The following is a 24,975-nucleotide window of genomic DNA, read 5'->3' on the forward strand; positions in this document are numbered from 1 at the left end:
GGATCCCGGCGTTCAGAATCCCGACGCCGGAATCCAGACAGCCGAAATGCCGACAAGGGGGGGACGTGCATCGCCCCCCCTTGTGGGCTCGCTGCACTCGCCACGCAGCGGGCCCGGAGCCTCGCTACGCTCGGCACACTAATTTATTCTCCCTCCAGGGGTGTCGTGGACACCCACGGAGGGAGAATGTGTCGGCATTTCGGTGGTCGGGATTCCGGCGTCGGGATTCTGAACGCCGGGATCCCGACCGCCGGCATTGTAACTGCATCCCATGAGCACATATTAATCATCTATCTATGGGCTAAAAAAATAAGAGGTCGAGCCTAGTGTCTGAGTGGGTAAGATTCCCATGGTACAATACATCATTAACATGATTTAAAAAGTATCTGCAAACGTGAATTGAATGTATTCCAAATAAGAATTTAATATTAATTCCACAACAGGATCTGCAATAGTTCTTATTATTTATAGTAATTGTGAGGTTTTTATGGTTTATATGTATTATTGAATATGATATGCTTTTGCTTTCTAGTTTTCCAGTAAACTTAATGGGAGCTGCTATATATTCAGTGCTATAAATATCAACTAAGTCCTTATCAAACACAGTTTTATATTTGTTTATTTTGAGCCTGAAGTTTTAATGTAAGGACACTGTTTGGAATAATGCTCCCCTATTTGGATTTTGAAATGGGCCGCATCTACTACTGCTTATCAATCTCCCCCCCCCCCTACCCCCTTAGATAGAAGACAAGCCGAGTCCCACAGTGATGCAAAACGTATCCACGTAAGAGGATAAATATATTAAACATATATACTCTTTTTTTTTTTAAAATGTATGCAATCTGTTTTTATTTATCTTTTTTCCAGGTCACACATGTTGAAAGCAAGACCTAAGTAATTCAAGTTGCATCTCTTCCGGTTCCGCGTGCAGCATCATCAGCCTTTCCACGTGCTTTTGCCCAACCAGCAATCCACAAGGAGTTCCCGCGCTGTCCTCAGACATCAGTGATCATTTGCCCCACACTGACAAGCATGGAGGAAGAAGAGGCAATAATCCTACATTAGCTGTAACCCCAGAGACAGTACAGAGCCAGTGGGCAGGCACAGAGGGACCCAATTCCTGACTGCACACTACAGATGGGGCTGGCTTCATCTTTGCAGGGATGGCGTTTCTAACGCCAGCCCCGCCAGGGGGCGCGAGCGCACGAGACGCTTACGCGCCCCCTGGGCAACGGAGCCTGCCTCCGGTCCCCGTCGCTGCCCAAGCGCCCCCCCTAACCCTGCCCATCTCCCTGAAGCGGAGACAGGCAGGGACACGCAGCGTCCCCGCCGATAGACTGGGACGCGCATGCGTGTGAGACGCACGCGTGTCCCAGTTCAGTGAAGCCCCTGGCGAGCGCAGCGAGCCCGCAAGGGGGGGAAATCCACGTCCCCCTTTGTCAGGATTTCGGCGGTCGGGATTCCGGTGTCTGGATGGTGAACGCTGGGATTCCGACCGCCGGGATTTAGTACCAATCCCATTTCTATCGTATATAATTTTGCAAGCTAAGCTGTGTGTAATTCCAAGGCTGCACACTAGATGTCCACACTGATTTAAACAAATGCAAAACGAACTAACATAATAAAAAAAATAAAAAATCAACATTTGTATGCTGAATAAAAGTGACTGCTGCTCAAAGCCATATAACTTGTAATAATTAAATATTTATGAAGCGAAACAGAATATGCTGCGCTATATAAGAAACTGTAAATAAATAAATAAACAAATATGATCCCCCCCCCCCACACACACACACACAATAATTGTTCTGATTTTTTTTCAGTGTCCTTGGTAATAAATCGGAACCATTCTAATTTATGATCTACATGTTTATATGTACACAAAATATTAATCACCATATCACCATTTACGCTTATACTGTACATAAGTCAAGTGCTCAGTAGTAGCCCACTCTGATGGAACTGATAGACCAAACAGGACCCCACTGGGCCTCAGCAATGATGAGCATCATACATACATCTTTGGTCCAACATTCACAAAAATATTATCCTGGGACCCGGAAAATGGTAGATATGATCTGGGAAATATGTAAATACATAGAATCTGGATTGTATTGTTACAAAGCATTACATTTCAGATATAAATGCTTTTGCACCAATAGTTAAGTGTGGCCTATCAACCAAGCAAAAATTATAGCACAAAATACAAAATTATACCAGCCCCCCTATGCCGTCATGTGATAGCATTATTACTGTACTTTGTCTTTTTATAACAACATAGTGCTCAAGGCACGGACAGTGGGAAAAACAGGGCATATTGTACATAAAACAGGTACATACAACGTAGACAAAATAAGTATTTATGTTAGAACAAGGTTAAGGAGGGCCCTGCGGGAGACCTGAGATAAGAGAAGTGGTTATTAGGGAGGATTCGGACAACACAAAGGCTGCACCTCTGAGTAATGTAGATTTAATAGAGAGGTAGGTTTTCAGATCAAATTTAATGACTTGATAATGGGCCTATTCAGAGTGATAAGCAATCCGTGTAGCCACATAGCAAAAGCCATCTACAGTAGGTGGGAGTGAGCAGTGGTTATTAGAGAGAAGGAAGCCCGCAGGTCAAATATGGATCTTAGAGGACATGAGGAGGGGTGTTGATGTTTGAAGTATTCGTGTAGTTGTACAATTTGTTGATTAGGGTAAGTTGAGTTGAATACTGGACAATATGGTGAATCATACCACTGCCCTGGGTCCCTTAACACAAGGGACCCATGTCATTTGCCGAGGGACCATTGCACTCCTAGACTGTACATACAGTAGCCGGTAATTTACGTACTAGATTCCTGATATGCTGCCATTGTTTCCTCTTTACACACTGCCGACATAACTCATAGAAAGGATAAATGTTCATGTGATAGGATATAAGAGCTTACGCTTCCTGCTATGTCAGTCACTTCTGTACATTCTTTATGCTATAGGCAGAAACATAGCAAATAGTCAATATAATAAGCTTTGTAGAGAGATAAGATGGATGGAGATGAGGCACCTCTTAACTGGCATGTTACAGACTGTGTTTGAAAAGTGTCAGTTAGGAGCTGTTTGGCTAGTACTTCATCTCTGCCCACTTTATCTCTCTCTAATGCTTAGTAAATAGAACCCATACTTAATGAGATACCTGGGTTACAAAACGTATCCACACAAAGCACCAGGATGATGTTATACTACTCACTAAGCCAGGCATGTCCTCACTATGGCCCTCCAGCTGTTGTGACACTACAAGTCCCATCATACCTGGGGCAGGCTGGGCCGGTCGGCAGGGTGCCTACATGTCCAGCACACCCTGGCTTCCCGGCCGCACGAATGTAAGGTGACGGCCTCTCCAAAAATGGCGGCCGCCTAAGAGGAGACAGACGCTAGAGGTACTGCCATACCTCTAGTGTCTGTCAGAAGAGAACAGCGCTGCCAGCGCTGCACAGAAGTGCAGATTCGGGTAGCGCTGGCGCTCTATTTAAATGGAATCCCTTGGCAACTAGCATGTACCCTGGCTCCCCCCTGGCAACAAGAATGAAACCCCTGGAGAAGCATGTAACCCCTGGCAACAAGCGATATTCCTCTGACAATGAGCATGTAGGTAAGCAGCAGTTATATGGTATAATATGTAATAGGCATTATTATGTTTAATGGGCATTATGGTATTGGCATTATGTTTAATGGGCATTATGGTATTGGCATTATGTTTAAATGGCATTATGGCTTGTGGCATTATGTTTTATGGGCATTACGTTGTTGGCATTATGTTTTATGGGCATTACGTTGTTGGTATTATGTGTAATGGGCATTACGGTGATGGCATTATGTGTAATGGGCATTATGGTGTTGGCATTATGTGTAATGGGCATTACGGTGTGTGGCATTAATTTTAATTGACATTACGTGTGTGGCATTATGTTTAATGGGCATCACGGTGTTGGCATTATGTGTAATGGCCATTACGTGTGTGGCATTATGTTTGATGGGCATTACAGTGTGTGGCATTATGTTTAATTGGCATTATGGTGTGTGGCATTATGTGTAATGGGCATTACAGTGTTGGCATTATGTGTAATGGGCATTACGGTGTGTGGCATTATATTTAATTGGCATTACGGTGTGTGGCATTATGTGTAATGGCCATTACGTGTGTGGCATTATGTTTGATGGGCATTACAGTGTGTGGCATCATGTCTGATGGGCATTACAGTGATGGCTTTATGTGTAATGGGCATTATGGTGTAATGGGCATTACAGTGTAAATTTTTGCAAAGCACCTTCAGCGCGCACTGTCCCCATTTCTGGTGTATGTGTGTGTGGGGGAAGGATTGTTAAGTTGCCATCATACCTGCCACAGTTTTTCTATTTGTGAATGCTAAAACTATGGCAAGGCATGCTGGGTTATGTAGTTTCACAACAGCTGGAGGGCCACAGTTTGGACATGCCTGCACTAAGCACTCTGTAAAAGTGGTTCCTGCCAGTCTCAGGTTTCTGTGGACCTGCCGACTGTTTTCTTGGTGTCAGGTGGTGATGAAGTAGCTTAGTAGTCCCTAGTTATGAGTTATACCAATGGAGACAGACATTTTGTTGCCTTAGGGCTGCTCATGAAAATGCATCGTATTCATTCACAAGGAAGTAGTGATATCATTGTGATTGTCAATAATTCATGGTGATCAGCGTCTCATTATTATCACTACTACACATGGCATAAATAGGATGTATTTTCTGACAACAAAATATATACATCCACTTTGTCAGACCACTGTTGGTACTGGTATCAGATGATGAGGATAGTCACCTGTCCCATCCATGAGCTCAGAGGTTGGAAGTACTTCATATGCACAAGTGTCACCTGAAACAGAACTGGATTCTAGCTCAGTTATAATTGGAAGTGAAGATGACCCAGTACCAATCGGCTGCCCATTTTCCATCATTCCTTCTTCATTATGTAACTCGCCATCTGAAAGTATAAAAAAAAGGTACAAAATTTAGCAAGACAGATTTTTGGCAACTAGTCATACAGTGTATTTTCAAAATTTATAGGGAAAGCATTAATTACTCCTAGGACAGCTCTCACACGTTGGTCCCATCAGGGGTGGCATGCCTCTGGGGTCATTATTCATTTATGTTTGGCCACATGGCCAGTTCTGGCTTGAAAATATGTAATATTTTGATTATTATAATAATAATAATAATAATAATAATTATAATAAAAAAGTCAGACACTTTCCATTAAGTATTTTGTTATTCCTGAAGTCTCCATCTGACTAACTTGTAGAACCACATTATCACCATGCTTGGGACCCCGCTTAAAGACTACTCAAATTATGAATAATCCACCAGGAGTGTTATCGGAGCATGTGAATACAATTGTGAAGATGGCCGAAGGACACAATTTCTACTAATGTACTTATACAATAAACTGAGGGATCCAAACAGCTGAAGGTTATCGAAGCGCTCTTCAGCAACAGTTGCAATAAAAATCTGTTTCACACATAAAGGTGATGCATATGATATTTTCAGACTTTTATAAAGTTTTATAAGTCATAAGACACTCGTTGCCAGCCTGTCAAAATTAAGCAACAACATAACAGTAATGTCAGCACTTGACCATGTGCGTGCCCAAACAAAGCTACACTTGAATTAAACCATTGAGTACCATCTAGTGGCTGCTGGCATGCAAAACACTTTAATCTTCCTCATAGAGGTGAGGAGCAGTGTTTGCCTTCTATTTTATAGGGTAAAGTGACTGACATGAACTTCATGTACTGATAACTTACTTTAAAATAAGCCTGCCATTTTGTGGGTTAGATCTATTCAATGAATTAGAAAGTTTTTATAGGTAAACATGCATGTAAAAACTACAAGCTTCTCCATGTGTGCACCTTATATAAGCTCTCTTTGATAGAAATGCTAATGAAGCTAATGAAGCATTTCAATTAGATCAAACTGCCTCCTAAGTGTCCTCCCCCAAGGGTGATTCAAGGTCCTTCTCCCAAGACAATTCTTGGGTGACCAGGAGTGGGTGGTCCAGGTTTAAAATGGAGTGACAGAACTGGGAAATAAATGCTTCTATCCAAAAGGGGATAAATGCATACAGATGGGTCAGGTCCCATCCTGGCTGGCGGGTCGCCAGAACGTCCGCCCTGGCGACCCGCCAGCAGCCGCGCCAGCGAATACACTGAGACGAGCGTGCGTCTCACGCGCACGCGCATCTCAGTCTCCGTCGCCAGCGCGACGGAAACCCTGTCTGTCTCCGCCTCAGGGAGACTGACAGGGTTAGGGGGGAATGCGGGCAGGTGGCGGGGACCCCGGGTTACCGCCGTCAAGCCGGCGGGGACCCGGGGGAACGGATGGAAGCGCCGTCGGAAGGGGACGCGCGCGCCTCTCGTGCGCGCGCGTCCCCTTCTCACCATCGCCATGGCGCTGGCGGGGGATGGCGGCTGGCGACGCTGGCGGGGGATGGCGGCTGGCGACGCCAGCGCCATCCCCTGCCAAGATGGGACCTGACCCATCTGTAGGTATTTCATCGGGGTGGGGGCATTGAGATTAGCGGGGATAGGGAGGGATGAATCGGCGAAGCTCCATATATGAAGGTACTTAACAATATAAGGAATTTCCTAACTGGATTTGATCTAGGGGAAAAACCTACCTAAGATATGCAGAAAATGACAAATGCCAGATGCGGTCCAGTGAGGGGACTGGCCTAGAGTTAATAAGGGATGTGCAACAGGGGTGTTTACGGGGAGACATATGTACAGAGGTTAAAGCTTGTGGCACAGGAGTCCCAAACAGGGTTAGGGCAACTGAGAGGACTTATAGGGAAGAATATCTAAGTTTATAAAGAAGCCAAATACTGTTGTTGGCAACATGGACGGTGTAATGGTTAGCATTACTGCCTCACAGCGCTGAGGTCATGAGTTTGATTCCCACCATGGCGCTAACTGTCCAGAGTTTGTATATTCTCACCATGCTTGCGTGGGTTTTCTCCGGGTACTCCGGTTTCCTCCCACAATCCAAAAATATACTGGTAGGTTAATTGGCTCCCTGCAAAAGTAACGATAGCATGAATGTGTGTGCGTGTATATGTGATAGGGTATTTAGATTGTAAGCTCCAATAGGGCAGGGACAGATGTGAATGTTCAAATATTCTCTGTAAAGTGCTGCGGAATATGTGTGCGCTATATAAATAACTGGTAATAAATAAATATAGAATCTACTCCACCAAGTGCTTTTTCTAAATCCACCCAGCAATTTGTGCTCTGGGGAAATACTAAACCACCAACTGGCTAAGAGAAGCGACATGATAGTATTTAGAGATAGACAGCAAGCCTTGACACCCAGCAAGAGAAGTATTGCGATGCGTATGTGTATGTCCATCCACTTCCCCTTGAGCTGCCCCGGACCTTCATACATGCGGTCTTTTCACATGTGATGTATCACGTGACGTATCACATGTGACCCCCTTCCTCAACGCTGGGAGGGGGCAGAATCCAGAGATCATATGTGCTGCACATATGATCTCTGGACCCAATGTCACAGGGCCGTGCATTGGATCGGATGTCAAAACACATTCGATCTGTAGGCCTGATCCTTTGGAATCTGATGGAAACAGGCCAAATCGGACCTGTGCATGGGGGGCCTTAACTCTTGGGGAGCTGCAGGCGGGGGGCAGGAGAATTAAAAAAAAAACATTCAAATGAATGGACAGCAGCTGATTGGCTGCCCATTCTTTTGTATGTGTTTTTTGCCTGCTGCTTGCCAGGGATGCAAAGTGGGGAGAGCGCCTTTCCTGTTCCATGCTTTCCCACTCAGCAGATATGTCTGTGTGCCAGCGGTGCAGCACCGCTGGCACACACCTACAGACCGTATCGGATACATCTGCACATACAGCTGCACATACGACTTATCTTATGTGCTGTCCGTCAGAACAGATGATCGCCATTCAAATGTGATTTGGGCTGAATTCACCTGATTTCTCGTCCCAATCCGCTGGAATCGGGTGATATCGGGCCCAAATTGCATAGTGTATGGGGGCCTTAAGAAAATTACAAGAGACCCAGAGCTGGATAGCATGTCTTTACTAGATAAATGCTAGCACAGGACTGATCACAGCAATCACTGCCAGGTAATATTCGGGGCAAAGGGTATGGTGGCGGGGTATTTCTCAACCACTTAATTTAGTTTTTCAATTTTTATTTCTCTAAAATACTTGTCGAATAACCCTAATTTTTCTAACTAATAGAGAAAGGAAACATCAAAGTCATCTTTTTTACATGTGTCACTGTGATACATCTGCATGTTTTTATTACATTGCATTTATGGAGCTTTATAAAATAGAATAAAATATTATAATTCAAATTATACAGAAGGGTGTTTTAACATTGAAAATCATCATCACACAATGATAAATAGCTTAATGAATGTAGTAGACTGTCTGAATAGAAATTCAAAAATGTAATGTAAAATCGCTGTTATTTAGTGCTGGCAAACTATCCACCTTGTTTATCACAATACAGCTCTATAAGGAGCTGGTTTGCGTCATCAAAATTCCATTGGTATCAGATTATATTTATTATATATGATATACATATTTATTATTTATTACCAGTTATTTATATAGCGCACACATATTCCACAGCGGTTAGAGAGAGAGAGAGAGATAGAAAAAGAGATGGAATTGGGGGAGTCTTCATTTGAGTAACATATTTTATCCATACATTTGCAGATCCTATAGCGCTGCAAAATTCCTAAAGTGTCAACATGCACAAGCAGTGTACAACATCCAGTGTGTACCAATGGAGCAGATCCATTCACAATTCACTCACCAGCAAATGATTATCCTAGTCTGTGCAAATATGAGCAAAGGTGCAATTATCGCATGCGTTTGGGGCTGTATCGCATCAATGCGATTTGCGTGCGATGTGATCCGAAGCTAGTTCACAAAGTGATGGGATGCCCGCGGGAACATGCATTGCATAGCAAAAACGCACCGTGTATGGGCACCTTAAGTCTGACCCTGACATGGTGATCGAGGCCGGAGCTGACGTCACAAGCCCTCTTTGAAAACGCCTGGGCACACCTGCATTTTCTCTGACATTCCCAGAAAACATCAGGTTGTCGCCCATAAATGCAAGTTTCCTGTCAGCCAAGTTGTGAGGGGATTGTGATTAGATTCTTCATTGGTTTTTGAAAATGTTTGGCTCTGCGAATGCTTACTGCGATCCGTAGGCATGAGCAGTCATTTGATAATCGATCGCTGTGACAATTTGCACAACAGCGGCTAGCTTTGAATAACCCCCAAAGTACATAAACAAATCAGCAAAACAAGAAAACAGCGACTTACAGTACAAGACAATGTACATGGCATATAAGCATTGCTGCTTCAATGGAAATAAAACAAGGGTTAGGTGCCATGTTAGGGAGTATACACAATAAGTGTAAAGGTCCATACACACTGGGCGAATTTGGACAGTAATGATGTGAAAATCGCTGGCTTGAAAACCGCTTTACCCCCTGTCCAGCGATTTTCACAAGGGTGAATGGCTTTCCATAGCAGGGCGCTATGGAAAGTGCTCATCACTGGCCCGTACATACTGGGCGGCTTTTGAGCTGAAAGCAGCTCAAACAACAAAACTGAGCTGCTTTCAGCTCAAAATCGCCCAGTGTGTATGGGTTTTTAATGAACACCCCAGCCATGTGTAGTATATGCCCTTATGTTACCATTGCCCAGTAGACTTGGTAATATTGAGATTTAAATGAAATAGCAATGTTTGCTTCCAGAAGTCACTAACCTAGGCAAGCGCATATGAAAACAGGTGGTCTTGGTGTGCAATGCATTTCAACTAAGCACTGAGTATAGCACAGAGATATCTAGCAGATACCACTCTTTAGATTTGCAGTGTGCTATACACATCCAATCTGCTCTATTTATCCACATCTAGACTTCAGTATCACCTACAGTACCACACCTAACAAAGTCCAAGCAGGAGCATTCATCCTGCAATGTCTGTATACCACCAAAATCAAGCGAGCAAATACATATTAGAAGTAAGGTATAAACAAAGAATATCTATGTGCATATAATATAATTACACATAAATATTGCTTATGAGAGAGCACCATAAGCAATATTTATGTGTAATTATATTATATGCACATAGATATTTTTTGTTTATACCTTGGTCTAATCAGCAATATTCCAGATTGCTATTGGGAGCAGCCAATTAATTATATAATCATCCATATAGCCATAATTGGCGTAGAACATAATAGATTATATTTATATAGCTAAATTTGCGCCCGATTTTTGCTTCTTTTTATACATATTAGAAGTATTTATACCTAGTAGCCATCTGTGAACATATTATATATACTAGTAAGCCCGCTCAAAGCAAAAGCTTCGAAAGCTAGTCTGCTACCATCTGTGTTTGTGCATGTGTTAAAAAGAGATGTAGGGTGACATTCTATGGGATGCGATTTTCGTTATTTTGCGGTAATTAGACCACAAAATGGCGATATCGCATTTTCCCATGAAATCGTTTATTTAATGGGATGCGCACAGGGGCTGAAATCGCATATTATGTGCGTTAAGGTCTGGTGAATAAAAATGCGAGATTAATTCGCATTTTTATCGCATCCAGATGTTTTCGCACAGAAAAGTATACAAGTCGCTTATTTAATGCAATGCGCATTTGCACATCGCATTTTTTAAGTGACTAATTATCGCACTTATTTCAGACCTGGGTCTGTTAGGCGAATTAGCCAGAACCCTGCACAGATCGCAATGTTCCGTGCAGGGTTCTGCTGTAAAAAATAAAAGAAATGGTTAAATACAAAAAAAAACGAGCGCGGGGTCCCCCGCCCGAGTCTAACCAGCCCCGGGCTCACTGAGCCGGTGCTGGTGACATAAAATCAGGGTCCCCGACAAATAGGGGTCCCCTTGATTTTAAGAAACCAGCACCGGGCTCAAGGTCCGGCGCTGGTTCCCAAAATACGGGGTACAAAGTGACTAGGGGTCCCCCGTATTTTAAGAACCAGCACCGGACACAACCAGCTAGCAGGGTAATGCCACAGCCGGGGGGAGACTTTTTATACAAGTCCCCCCCGGCCAAAGCATTAACCCCCTGGCTGGTCAGCATGGGCAGGGGTCCTGGGGAAGTGGGGACCCCCCCAATGAAGGGGTCCCCCCCCTCCAGGACTTACCAGCCCATGCTGATAGTCCGGGGCTGTCCTCCATGCCCCTGGGCTGTGGGCATGGAGCTGATGATTTGTGTAAAAAAAAGAATGAAAACTATTGTTTTACACTGGTGAACTATGAGTCCCAGCAAGCCTACCCCGCATGCTGGGACTTGGGGAACCACAAGTCCCAGCATGCGGGGCATTTAAGGGCCCGCTGGCACTTGTAGTTCTGCAGTGTAAAAAATAGTGCACAAAATCACACTGACACCCTGTAAAATAAAACTTTAATACACACAAAACACACAGACACTGATACTTACCTACCTTGAGCCCGTAGGTCGGTCCCTGGATCCTGGGTCCGTCCTCCGGGGCTCCAGGGCAGAAGAGTCCGGTTCCGGGGCTGGTCCTGGGGTTCCGGGGCTCCTGGCGTGAAGAATCCGGGGTCCGGGATCCGTGGTAGTCCCCAGGGGTACCTAAGGAGGAAAATCCAACTCACCTGCTCCCCGGCGGCGACCTCCGGTGACAGCGCTGCTCCAGACTGGTACCCGGCTTGCAGGAGTTTGTCCGGCGCTGAGAGGTTTCCTCCTCGCCGTCTCTGAACAGAATGATTTCTCGGCCAATCAGGAGCCGAGAAAGTCGGCTCCTGATTGGCCAGAAATCATTCTGAATACAGACGCCGACGAAGTAACATCTCTGCTCTGGATGCGCTGAGATGTTACTTCGTCGGCGTCTGTATTCAGAATGATTTCTGGCCAATCAGGAGCCGACTTTCTCGGCTCCTGATTGGCCGAGAAATCATTCTGTTCAGAGACGGCGAGGAGGAAACATCTCAGCGCCGGACAAACTCCTGCAAGCCGGGTACCAGTCTGGAGCAGCGCTGTCACCGGAGGTCGCCGCCGGGGAGCAGGTGAGTTGGATTTTCCTCCTTAGGTACCCCTGGGGACTACCACGGATTCCGGACCCCGGATTCTTCACGCCAGGAGCCCCGGAACCCCAGGACCAGCCCCGGAACCAGGACCAAGGCCCCGGAACCGGACTCTTCTGCCCTGGAGCCCCGGAGGACGGACCCAGGATCCAGGGACCGACCTACGGGCTCAAGGTAGGTAAGTATCAGTGTGTGTGTTTTGTGTGTATTAAAGTTTTATTTTACAGGGTGTCAGTGTGATTTTGTGCACTATTTTTTACACTGCAGAACTACAAGTGCCAGCGGGCCCTTTAATGCCCCGCATGCTGGGACTTGTGGTTCCCCAAGTCCCAGCATGCGGGGTAGGCTTGCTGGGACTCATAGTTCGCCAGTGTAAAACAATAGTTTTCATTCTTTTTTTTTACACAAATCATCAGCTCCATGCCCACAGCCCAGGGGCATGGAGGACAGCCCCGGACTATCAGCATGGGCTGGTAAGTCCTGGAGGGGGGGGACCCCTTCATTGGGGGGGTCCCCACTTCCCCAGGACCCCTGCCCATGCTGACCAGCCAGGGGGTTAATGCTTTGGCCGGGGGAGACTTGTATAAAAAGTCTCCCCCCGGCTGTGGCATTACCCTGCTGGCTGGTTGTGTCCGGTGCTGGTTCTTAAAATACGGGGGACCCCTAGTCACTTTGTCCCCCGTATTTTGGAAACCAGCGCCGGACCTTGAGCCCGGTGCTGGTTTCATAAAATCAAGGGGACCCCTATTTGTCGGGGACCCTGATTTTATGTCACCAGCACCGGCTCAGTGAGCCCGGGGCTGGTTAGACTCGGGCGGGGGACCCCGCGCTCGGTTCTTTTTTTTACAACCTTGCGCTGTCCTGCAAATGTGCGATTTTCAGACATGAAAATCGCACATTTTCAGGACTAAAAACAGCGCACCACTTCGCTGCAAATCGCCCCTATTCGCACTTTTCAGCCTCCAATGCGCATCACATTAAATATGCGCATTTAGGCTGAAAAATGCGATTTTAAAATAGGCGATTTGCGGCGATGTGGTGCGCAAATAAAACATGCGCATTTAGCGCAAAGCATAGAATCTCACCCGTAGTTTCATTCTCTGCCAGCAGATGGCAGTGTTTCAGAGACTCACGGACACTAGACATATATAGAGATGATTTTCTGCTTTAATCTTTCTATCTGGTGTTGTGTTGAGGGATAAACTTTCTCTTCTCATCTCAACATCAACCAGGAAATACATTTGATGTGAATGTCATGACAGTTTAAAGGCCCCCTTCAGCCATGTGATGGAACTCATACAGTTGTTTTTTTTTTTCTATGACTCAAGAATTAACTGTTTAATGATGGGTTTGCTTTAGGGAGATGTGAATATCAGCTAAAGAATGCACAATAATATCATGCGAATAGTGGGGGTTATTCTGATTCACTCGGAAAGGCACAATCACTCTCTAATGGACAAAACCATGTGCACCATGTCCCCAGTGTCCCAAGTTTTTTCTCCTGGATGCTGATGCAAGACCTAGTAGTAAACTGCTTTGTACTGCTGTGTAACAATTCAGTTGCTAGTGTCTAGGAGGACAGAGAGTGGGCAAATGTGATGCACACTCAGGATCAGATGGGAGAGCAAGTAAAGCATCCATGTGTGTGGCCATGAGTGTGTAATTCATAGTAAGATGATCAAGAAAGACTGCCTATTGTATAAATCAAATTCCTTTGAAAATATAACAATTTATTGGCCAAAGATTTCCTAAGAAAATTCTAATGCCCTCATATACAATTCTAGTATTTATTGCTGAGCAATGTTAGATCTCTTTTGGTCAGAATTTGTAACACAGCTACTGTAGTTCAGTTGCGTGCATTAGTCCTATGCTGAGCAAAGAAATTGGTAGGCAGGATCATATTTTTGCTAGCTCAGAAAGATTGCTCAGCACACATCGCTGCACAGCAATGTGTCCGCGCTGTGTGCTGAGTGATCTGTCAGGGCCAGTGTTCTCCGTTGAGAACACTGGCTCTGACCGACGATCAAGAAGATTTATTCAGCATGCTGGATATTAATCGCCGGGCAATGTAGGGGCATTTTCTAAGCTATCTAGTTCAATCGCTTAGAAAATGCCCTGAATTCTCCCTGTGTGTAGGCCCCATAACGGTAAAATAACTTATATTATAAAGATGGATTGAAGTGAGTGAGCCAAAAGTGCAGCAACATCTTACATTTTTTTTAAAATAAAACCATTTTGGGGGGTTTACACTGTTAACTTAAGCTGATTCCAGTACTTTAAATAATAACATCAAAACAATTAACTGATCAAACCTACGTTTTGTCAGCGACTTATATTGTGTGCAATTTGATTTGTGTAGTTATCACACTGGATGTTAATCATTTATGTGCTCAAGCAGTGTGGGTAATAACTGTAAACGCTGCATTGAATGATGTCTCACAGAGGTCAGACAAGGCTAATTACATTTCTTCAATCAAAATAACTACAGTACATCATATACACACAAAGCTTGCATCGTGTTGTTTGACCTCGCTTAGGTGCAGAATCATTATGTGTTAATTAATTACAGCAGCATATGAGTGCATACACTATAAAGTAATTACAGCTGGTTTTGTGATCAATGTCATGTAAAATTATGAAGAGATGAGCCTGGAGAGAGATGGCTAATCAATACCAATGGATACTTGGAACCAGAGGACAGCAGTGTGCTGTGAGGATATCACTGAGTCCGTCTTGGACATTCCACACAATACACCCATACCTCACTAAGTGACATTCGTCATACAAACATGTGGCCCCCACCATCACACAGCCAGGCTTTTTATCCATCACAATATGGGCCTGAGTCTGGTCATGGCCACATTTGCATGGGAACGCCCAGCGTTTGCATGGGGACACCCATGAAATGCTGGGTGTTCCCATGTCCCAGCACCGCCACCGCTCCATCCTACCCCCCTCCCTTGAGCGAGCGTCATGCCAACTGTGCAGGTCAGCGAAGGCGACCGCACAGATGACCTGCACATGCGCAAATGAGAATATGCGCAGGCGCAGTAGAGTACTTCACCATCGGTCCCCCCGTACAAACACGCGCGGGACCAAACCAACAAGAATCGGGACCTATATTAGTAGCATCTCCCATTATTTGGATAACGGAAACCTTCAATACATTAGGGTATACATGGAGAAAACTAAATTGACATTGATATAAACTTATCTCCAGGTACAATCCCAGGTTTAGAAACATAATAGATATATAAGTAACTAAATAAATACATGTGAATGTAATATTTTTATATACTTTTTATATTGCTTTCTTGATATTATTTTTTTCTGTTTAATACCGAAGCGTCTGTTCAGCAAAGACAGAATTATTTTAGCTTGACTGTGAACATTTCAAAATGTCCAATTTGAAAGATCTGGCATTACAAATCTCTCCTCTGCTTTCCACTGACCATCTGTACAGTAACATTCCTCTTTTTCCCTGTAATGCCATTTTCACAATTAGCTATTATGGTATTACTACGGCTTGGACTTAAAAAAAAAAGAATATTAATGAAAACTGTTTTAAATGCAAAAACTTAGATCATAAAGAAGTTAATTGGGCATTTCAGGCTTGCAGTGCATCAAGGTTCATACAGATAACGTAGAGTAACACGCATGCATTGTCCTGATCTAATGTACAGATGGAGCGCCTCTGATCCTTAGGCGGCAGGGACGTGCAGTCAGGGGAGGCAGTGCCTCCCCTGTTATCAATGATAAAGATAATACAATACAAAGAAAATACTTATGACACATTATGTGTCATAAGTATATGCTTTATATAATCATATTTATTTTTACACCATCATTTTTAAAGTTGGTTTCGGAGGCATTGGGAGCCGTGCCTCCGGCTATCTATGTTCAGGTTCCACAAACAGGGGGTGGGCAGGGGGCGGTGCCAAGCAGCAGGCTGCATAATCCCATTAAAAAAACCTGTACAGGCGGCACCTATAGCGGTGCCTCAGTGACAGGGGGTGCTTGTCCTGTCACTGAGGCAGCTATGATTGGTCTCAATGCTGCCTGTCAGCATATCAGAAGCAACCCATCTGCATCTGCACCCTCCGCACCGCCCCCCCTTCCCCACACTGTGAGTGCAAGAACCTCCGCACTAACCCCCCTCCCTCCCTTCCCCACTCGGCGGCTGCACGGACCCAAATACTTTCCCCCTGCCAGGAGAGGGGGTGCGTGAAAGCCCTCCTTCCTCACCCGGATCTCCGCACCCCAGCCGCCCTCCCTGCATGTCCGGCATAGACGGCTCCCAACCCCGTGAGCGCCTCTGCAGTGCTGTGTGTTCTGAGCACATGGCCGCTGTCAGCATGGCAAGGGGACATCCAGCCGGAGAAACCAGGAGCCCTGCCTGGAGCCTGAGGGTAAGTAGTAGCCCCAGGGCAGGGACTGGGCAGATGGGAAAAAGCCATAGGCGGGATTGTCTTCCTATACCAGTCTCCCTCTAATCTTGGGTCCGCTACCATGATTAAGACACAAGGATCACAGGGGGCTGAGTAGGGAAGCACTGGGTACTTTATAATTGGCAATAACTGCAAATAGCACTTACACTATGCAAAGATTTGCAAATCACATGTAAAGCGTTAAAAGCCACTTTGCCTATTCTATCTATTTTTCTCACACTTTTTCTCACACTCTCTCATCAGCTAGTACAGATATCTGAGTTGTCCTGCAATGCAATTAAAGCAACAGGTCACCGACATCACGGAAAACTGACAGCAGAAGTGTGACTTGATTTCTGACCTTAAATCACACCTTTCACCTCTCATCCAGAGTCCGCTGCAGCATACTGCATGACCCAGAGACAGCAGAGTGCCAGGTGATTAGTATTTAAGGCACCTCACATTACCATCAGCTATCTTACACACTGGGGATAATTAGGGACATACCCTAAACTTGGATGTGCGGTCCAGCCAACAAGTCCCTGGGTAACCTGTCCCTTTCTCCACAAATACTTGGTAAAATATGTATGTGAGAATAATTTCTAAAACCAGTACCCAATAACAAATTATCAACAGAAGGGAGTGACTGCCTGAATATAAACCTAGGTGTTTATACAATTGACACATGGGGAGTTACAATGTTGCTACTTTGCATTTACCAAACAGGCAGAGACACAGTTATATGCATTTAATAGAAACTAGCAAAATGAGTATTGTTATTCTTTAATTGATAACCAGTTTCTCTATTTATGCGGTCTTTAATCTCTGTGTCCGCGGAGAATTCCACCTCCAAAAATATATAATTGTTAACCATTTGGTAACATAAATCCCTCCCAATAAAGGAAGTGGATTTTGATAGCACATCGAAGTATCAAACTAGCATTGTGTGCTATCCGGATCACCAGTGTGATCATCAATCATATATGTATGTATGTCTATTTTTGCCACATATTTTAAATATATCTGATTAAAAGTTATATTTTATTACTATAATTTTCACTATTAATCTCAAGAGTGCCCCAGCAAAAGAGTCTTCTTTTCTCCAATCCTAGCTGTCTGCATAGACCAAGGGGGTGGAGGTGTCATTAACGATGTGCGGGAGCCCACATCTTTAATGATATTGACCATACACCCTAGACAAGATGCGTGATTTATTGTTAACGATATTGGTACCACGCATATTGTTAATGATATATCACTCCGTGTGTGCCCAGCGTTAGTGTAGATGTACAGTAGATTGTGGATGTGGAGCTGGTGCTGGCTCTCTACATGGGCACACAATACACAAGAGAAACACAGGGGAAGTCTTCCTCCCACAATATGAATCTCAGCCTTGGCCACAGCACCAGCCATGTAGTGCAGGGTGAAACCTGCACTACATGGCTGCTGTATTTGGAACCATGTAATGCCCCGGAGTCCGCTTAAGGCTCCACACGTTCTGCTTGTGAGAGAAGAGCCATCTCCACCTAATACCAATGCCAGTGTGTGTGAAGGAAAGGATATTTTTTAGGATAGTGGTTGCAGAATAGTCTAGGGGTATCTAAGAGAAAAGCCAAGCCTTCCCCTCCCAAATGTTCCATCTTGGTGGGGAGTTGAGAAGTCCCCTCACAATTGCTAGGAGAGCAGTAGTGAATAGATGCTGTGCATATGCTCTATTCCACAGGTTCTCAAAGTCGGTCCTCGGGACCCCACACAGTGCATGGTTTGTAGGTCTCATCACAGAATCAAGTGAAATAATTAGCTCCACCTGTGGATCTTTTAAAATGTGTCAGTCAGTAATGAGTGCACCTGTCGGGTGACCTGGAAAACGTGAGCTGTGTGGGGTCATGAGGACCGAGTTTGAGAACCACTGCTCTATTCCATGGAGGGGGGGACTGGGGGCTTGTCTGACAGCTCACATAGTATTCATAACTGTGGTATTTCCTGCAAAGCCACTCCCACTGACATGGGGCCATGGACCTTTTTTGGGCAGGTGGCAGTATTTCAAGTTTCAAGAAGTTGGCCTACATCATACTGCCCAATTTCACCCCTACATGCAGTGCCTTGCTAATTTAACCCTATCTACTGACACAGGAGGAGGTTATACAGAATGTGCAATGTTTTACTCTAAGTTCCCAGTCAACTCCTGTTAAGAACAATTATGTTTCTTACATTAACTTGTTGAACTGCATTAAAATGTAAATGATCTTCTAAACATATGTCTACTTTGACCTCAGTCATATAACAACTTAAAAATATTTTTTTGGAACATAAACACACTGCAGCGATGCGGTAGTTATGTGAATGATGCATTATTATGTATGATTACACGAGAACAGGTACAGAATTACAATTTCCAATACAGAATAATTTGAGCTCTTATCCTGGTGAGTGATTTATAATGTTGCATCTTTTGCTCATCCTGCACTTTACATGGTAATACGCCATTGTTTTTATGGAAATACATTTGCATCATCTTTCCTACTACAATCAGCAAACAATCTGTGTGAAAGACTAGGAAGGACAACAATGTAGATAAGAAGGCAATCACAGCCTCAAGCTGTTGTGGAAGTTTAAGTTCCAGCATGTCATGCCAGCCACAGGCAACATCTGGAGAGTGACAGGTTTCCTATGGAACGTGACAGCTTACACAGAAATGATAACACATGTCCAGAATATTTCCCATAATTCCTCGTTTCTGGAGAGCATTACTCTTGTAGAGACTGGAGTTATCTGTGGATGTGGGAGTGTGAATTAGGATTCAAACAAATGAATCTTCAATGTATGGCCTTTTATACAATTGATCATATTATCCAATGTAAGATGACGATGCAAAACACTTATTTAGTCAAACAAATTATATGTTACTTTTTGAAAAACTAATGACCAGAATGCACTAATGATTTCTTGATGAGCTAGGAAGAAACCAAAATATGCACTTTATACCAGCCCTTTAAACCAGCTTATTTATGCCACAGCAATGTCAAGCCACACACTCAGCGGCGTAACTATAGCACCGCAGCCCCCGCTCAGCAGAAGAAGAACGGAGCCGCCGGGACCAGCGCGATAGGTAAGGCTGCAGGGGATTGGGGGGGGGGGGTTTGCATGGGCGGCGGGGGATTGGGGGTGCGCGGCGGGGGGGGGCGCCCAAAACTTAGTTACGCCACTGCACACACTAAAGCAATGCCAAGCCACACACTTCCAAAATGTCTCAGGAGACATCTGTCTGACTTCATTTAGTATTGTGGTCTACCTGTTATGACATGTAAAAGATGAATAAAAGTCTGTTAGTTGTTATATACATTTTCCTCTAATACTCCAGCTGATCACATGGGGCCTTATTTAGACGTCGTCAACGCATTTTAAAATTGCTAAAATTGCAATTTTTATAACTCTGCTTGCCTGCCTTTTCCTAACAGTGCTTGAATTGGTGTGACCATGGGCACCATTGAGTATGCAGTCACACCAAAGTACAGAACGGGCATGTTCTGGGAATCTAGTCTCAAGTTGAGGCAAATATGGCTGCTGAAAAGTCACAAATCCAGCCTCCTGAAGGAATGTTATCTTTGTAAAACCTGATAGTGATGACTATTAAGATACTAATGAAGATTTGTTCATCATAACTGTGAAAATCATGCCCATTTATTCAAATGTATTCAAACATTAAAATCAGTGTCACTTTATACCGCAAGAAAACTTAGCACACAAAACAATGATTTATGCAAGATAGGTGATGGGGAAGCCTGCACATAAAGCTATAATTCCCCTTTCAGATCGCAATGCTAAGTTGGACCTGGGATATGACCAAGCAGTGATCGGGTCCGGCGCATTCACACTTAACCCAGGTCACCCATTGCACAGAAAAGGCAACCTGGGTTTAACCTGGGTCGAATTGCCGGATTGCTTGAACCGGGTTATAGGTTTTGGTGCTTTCATACCACACCTCGACCTGAGTTGGTATGTCATCAACCTGGCAATAACCTGGGTCAAGGATGCGTGTGAAAGGGCTATAAGTGTAGAAATAATAATAAAAAAATGAATAAAAACACAGCTACTTTCTTTCTTTTGTGTGCTAGAAAGAGTCTTATTCCGCCTGGTAGGGCATTTCACAGAGTGGGTGCAGCCCGAAGAAAGTCCTGCAATCATGCATGGGAGTGAGTAATACGCGTTGATAAGAGACGTAGGTCTTGAGATGAGCAGAGAGGTCGGGTTGGGTGATATTTTTAAATAAGCGAAGAGATGTACATTTGTGTAGTTTGGTTGATGGCCTTATGTGTGAGTAAAAGTATTTTATATTAAATACGATAGAATACAGGTAACCAATGGAGTCAATGAGAGAAGATTATCCTTGCAACTGCATACAGGATGGATTGTAGTGGTGAAAGTCTCTTCTTGGGAAGATCAGTAAGGAGACTATTGCAATAATTAATGTGGGAGATAATGAGAGCATGGATTAGAGTTTTGGCAGTATCTTGGATAAAGTTTTTTAGATGCATGTTACATGACCAATACAGAAGGTGACAAGTCTGGATAGGATAGGTAGATTGAAGTATTATATGCATACAGATGACACTGAAATCCAAAATAACTAATTAGTTTACCAAGAGATGAGGTATAGATTGATAAAAGCAGAGGACCTAAGACCAAGCTGTGTGGTACTTGAACTAATAGAGGTAGAGAAGAGGAGGTGGAATCAGAGAAGTGGACACTGAAGGAGTGATTAGATAGGTAGTATAGGAACCAAGTGAGGGCAGTGTCTTGAAGACCTACTGATTGTAGTGTTTATACAGTATGAGTAGAGAATGATCATAAGTATCAAAAGCAGCAGAGATATTTAGAAGAATAAGTAGTGAGTAATGGCCATTGTTACAAGACCATCACAGCATATATTCAGTACAACTGTAATACATATGCACTGGCAAAAAATTAGCTAAACTGTGTGCAAAATCTACATTGCATCCATATGTGACTCAGGCCCCATGGCTAGAGTAGTTTAAAATTGGCCAATCTGGAAAAAAAATATCTCACATTTCCTTCAACATCGCAACAGTTTTATTTGATTTGTGCCAGACATATTTCACTGCTCATCTCTAAAGATTGTAGATTTTACCCTCCAAACCTCTGGATATTAAACTCCCAGCCATGTGTGTCAGACTAACACCCGCACACAAGAACAATGTTGGTTAAATGTCTTCCTGGATCTTCGTATGGTGGAAATGAGAGGAGCTATGTAGATTAGATTATAAAAAAAAAGCTGTACCAGTCTTTCACACATAGGGCCTTATTCTGATCGGTGCGGATATTCCCGCATGCGGACGGACCGCCGATGTTGATCGTCTGCGCATGTGCAGAGGTCACTCTGCGCATGTGCAGGCGATTTCGCCGCACAGATTCTTTATACGCCGCACAGGGGGCGTAGAGGGGCGTGAGGGGCTACTTAGCCTCATTACCCTATACATACGCCCCGCGTTTCATGGGCGTTCCCATGCAAACGCGGGGCGTATGCATGGTAATGAGGCCGTGACGCGTGGGTACGGGGCGGGCATCTGACATCGCCGGATGTCAGCTGCCCGCCCCCATACATGATTTCACACGGACAAGTGTCCGTGTGGTCTTGTGTGGCGGGACCTGGTGGAGCGTGCGGCCCTGCATTCGATGTTCGGCGACCATCGAATGCAGGGGCTGCTCCCAAGACGGAGGAGGCGTATCCCCGTCCAATTTCATGCGGATCGCCACATATCCGCGTACGGACGGCAGGTGGCGATCCGTATGGAAGGCGGGGATTCGCCTGCACGGTCGCGGCCGCATATTCTGATCGGGCCGCACCGATCAGAATAAGGCCCATAGAGAGATGATACCATGGAGAAAAGTGCAAAGAAATGATACACTGGAGGGTTTATGAATAACAATACTATAAGATGTATTCTCCCATAGTGAAATCTTCGCAAAAGCAATCAATCGTCTTGTGTAGTTGCTATTTATAATTCCAGAATACAAAGCGCCCAGAAAGATGTTTGCTTACAGACCATGCTTCAATAAATAGCTTCCTTTTTTTGTCCGGATAGACGAGACTTTGAGCATTGAGTCATCCAAAACAAAACAAAGGCTTAACGATGGATGTTAACACTGTGTGACAAACTGGGGTTCATTTTCTTCCATACCACTGGAATGGGCATATTTACTACAGCACTGATACCATTTATCATATTTCCCTGTAATTTTAAATACAGTAAAGGCAAAAGTATGTCTTTTTATAAACCTTATTTTTCTCCATCTTAAAGTTTATGATAAAATATACTTTTGCTTTAATATACTCTTGTTATTTCCAAATCTAGGTATATGCATAGTAGGAGCTGCATATACTCTGCATGGTATTTATATAAATTAAGGTTTATTATTGAACCTAGTTTCTAGCTTCATACTTATATTGAGGGCTGCATATTTCTGGTGCTGTATAGTACTGTATAACATGACTGGAGATGATGTGACCCGTAATGAATGACACAACTTTCACATTTCACAGTTGTTAACTTATGCTAAGAATACATTTAGAAAATTCATTAGTGTGTTTCTTACTATAAAAAAGATAGCGTCATCATTTTTTTTCTTTAGAGCAAATCACATAAACTAAGATAATTTTTGTATATTTCCTAAGAATTATTCATTTTAACGTTTTACATTTAATGTTTTCTTCCACTTACAATCATTCATTATAATTTATGTATTTATTGTTGATTGGGGCAGTTCCCTGAGCTGCCATTCAAAGGAATAATGTGTCCCTCTATTTTGATTTCTCCTATATCTATTGACAGTGGTTTTAAAAGTAATATAATACAGGTTGAGTATCCCTTATCCAAAATACTCAGGACCAGAAGCAAGCATTTTGGATAACGAATTATTCCGTATTTCGGAATGTTTTTATATTTCAAAGAGGTATCTTGAGGACGTGACCCATGTGTCAACACAAAGTGCATTTATGTAGTATAAACAAATCAAACACATGAAATACACACAAATGTTACTTCTGCATGAAACAAGGTTTCTTAACATGAAAGTTTTTGTACTATAGTTACAGATGCCCCCAGTAGTGCCAGTTACATATCATGTACCCAGCAGTGCCAGTCACAGATGTCCTCAGTAGCGCCAGTTTCATATCATGTCCCCAGTAGTGCCAGTTACATATGTCCACAGTAGCGCCAGTTTCATATCATGTCCCCAGTAGTGCCAGTTACATATCATGTCCCCAGTAGTGCGTTACAGATGTCCTCAGTAGTGCCAGTTACATCATGTACCCAGTAGTGCCAGTTACATATCATGTCCCCAGTAGTGCGTTACAGATGTCCTCAGTAGTGCCAGTTACATCATGTACCCAGTAGTGCCAGTTACATATCATGTCCCCAGTAGTGCGTTACAGATGTCCTCAGTAGTGCCAGTTACATCATGTACCCAGTAGTGCCAGTTAAAGTTGTACCCAGTAGTGCTTTTAGAGAAAAAAAAAGTACATTTCGTAAACTATGTTTTTGCAACAATTTGGATAACATATATTTGTATCTGGATAAGGGATACTCAACCTGTATGACATTTAGTATGTGATGCATTTCAGCACGTATCAGTTACTAATGCCTGTGTGTAGATCTCATGTGCAGCTCCACAACTCTGTATTAGTCCAATACTTAGTAGGTAGTAGGTTTATATTATGGTGTTTTCTGTAGACTTTTTTTTATAGTGTTTTATAAATCACCATGTTAACACTGATGAAATGTTGACATGGTTTAAATATTGACATTGAGATATGCAATGAAACTGAAGGTAGGATTCAGGGCAAATATGAGGAAACATGACTACAGAAAGGCTAGTGAATAAGAGGAATAGCCTCCTGTTAGAGGTGGTAAAGGCGAGGACAGTAGTGCAATTTAAATATGCCTGGGACTGGCATACAGATGGAGCCCCTCTCTTTCATTGCCACGCTCGCCAGAATGTCCCTGCTGACGAGCGCTGGCAAAGAGGGACTCCATTAGACTGGGACACGTGAGCGTCTCACATGCACGCGTGTCCCAGTCAGTTGGCAGCTGGGTGGTGGGACCCTGCCCGTCTGTACTTCAGGGAGACTGGCAGGGTTAGTGGGTGTTCGGGGTGTGGTGGGGACCGGCGATGGGGACCGGGGAGGCATCAGACGGGAGCGGGGAGCTCCATTTGAACAGGGTGTGCGAGTGCCTCGTGCTCCCCCTTCTAACGGCTGACGGGGAATGTATGCTGGCAATTCTATCTCCAGCCCCTGCGAATGACAGGCGCTCCATCTGTATGAATATAATTACAAAGAACACAGGGGTAGATGTATGAAGCTGTTCTAAGGGAGGAGTAGTGATAAAGAGC

At 44.0% G+C, this 24,975-nt stretch overlaps 1 protein-coding gene across 10 annotated transcripts in view; it reads right to left on the reverse strand.

Moving 5' to 3' along the window:
• Nucleotides 1-24,975, reverse strand: part of PHACTR1 (phosphatase and actin regulator 1) — a 320,938-nt gene that overhangs the window by 33,261 nt on the left and 262,702 nt on the right. For 4 of the 10 annotated variants that reach the window (XM_083187902.1, XM_083187908.1, XM_083187906.1 and 1 more), the window contains 2 exons: nucleotides 7,000-7,077; nucleotides 4,829-4,990 (listed from right to left, as the gene is read on the reverse strand). In XM_083187902.1, coding sequence (XP_083044028.1) covers nucleotides 4,829-4,990; nucleotides 7,000-7,077 — 240 coding nt within the window. The remainder of the gene's footprint in view (nucleotides 1-4,828; nucleotides 4,991-6,999; nucleotides 7,078-24,975) is intronic. The other 6 variants (XM_083187909.1, XM_083187905.1, XM_083187907.1 and 3 more) reach the window with 3 other exon arrangements.

Source organism: Crinia signifera, chromosome 5 (genome assembly GCF_055691185.1).
Source record: "Crinia signifera chromosome 5, ASM5569118v1, whole genome shotgun sequence".
Taxonomy (NCBI): domain Eukaryota; kingdom Metazoa; phylum Chordata; class Amphibia; order Anura; family Myobatrachidae; genus Crinia; species Crinia signifera.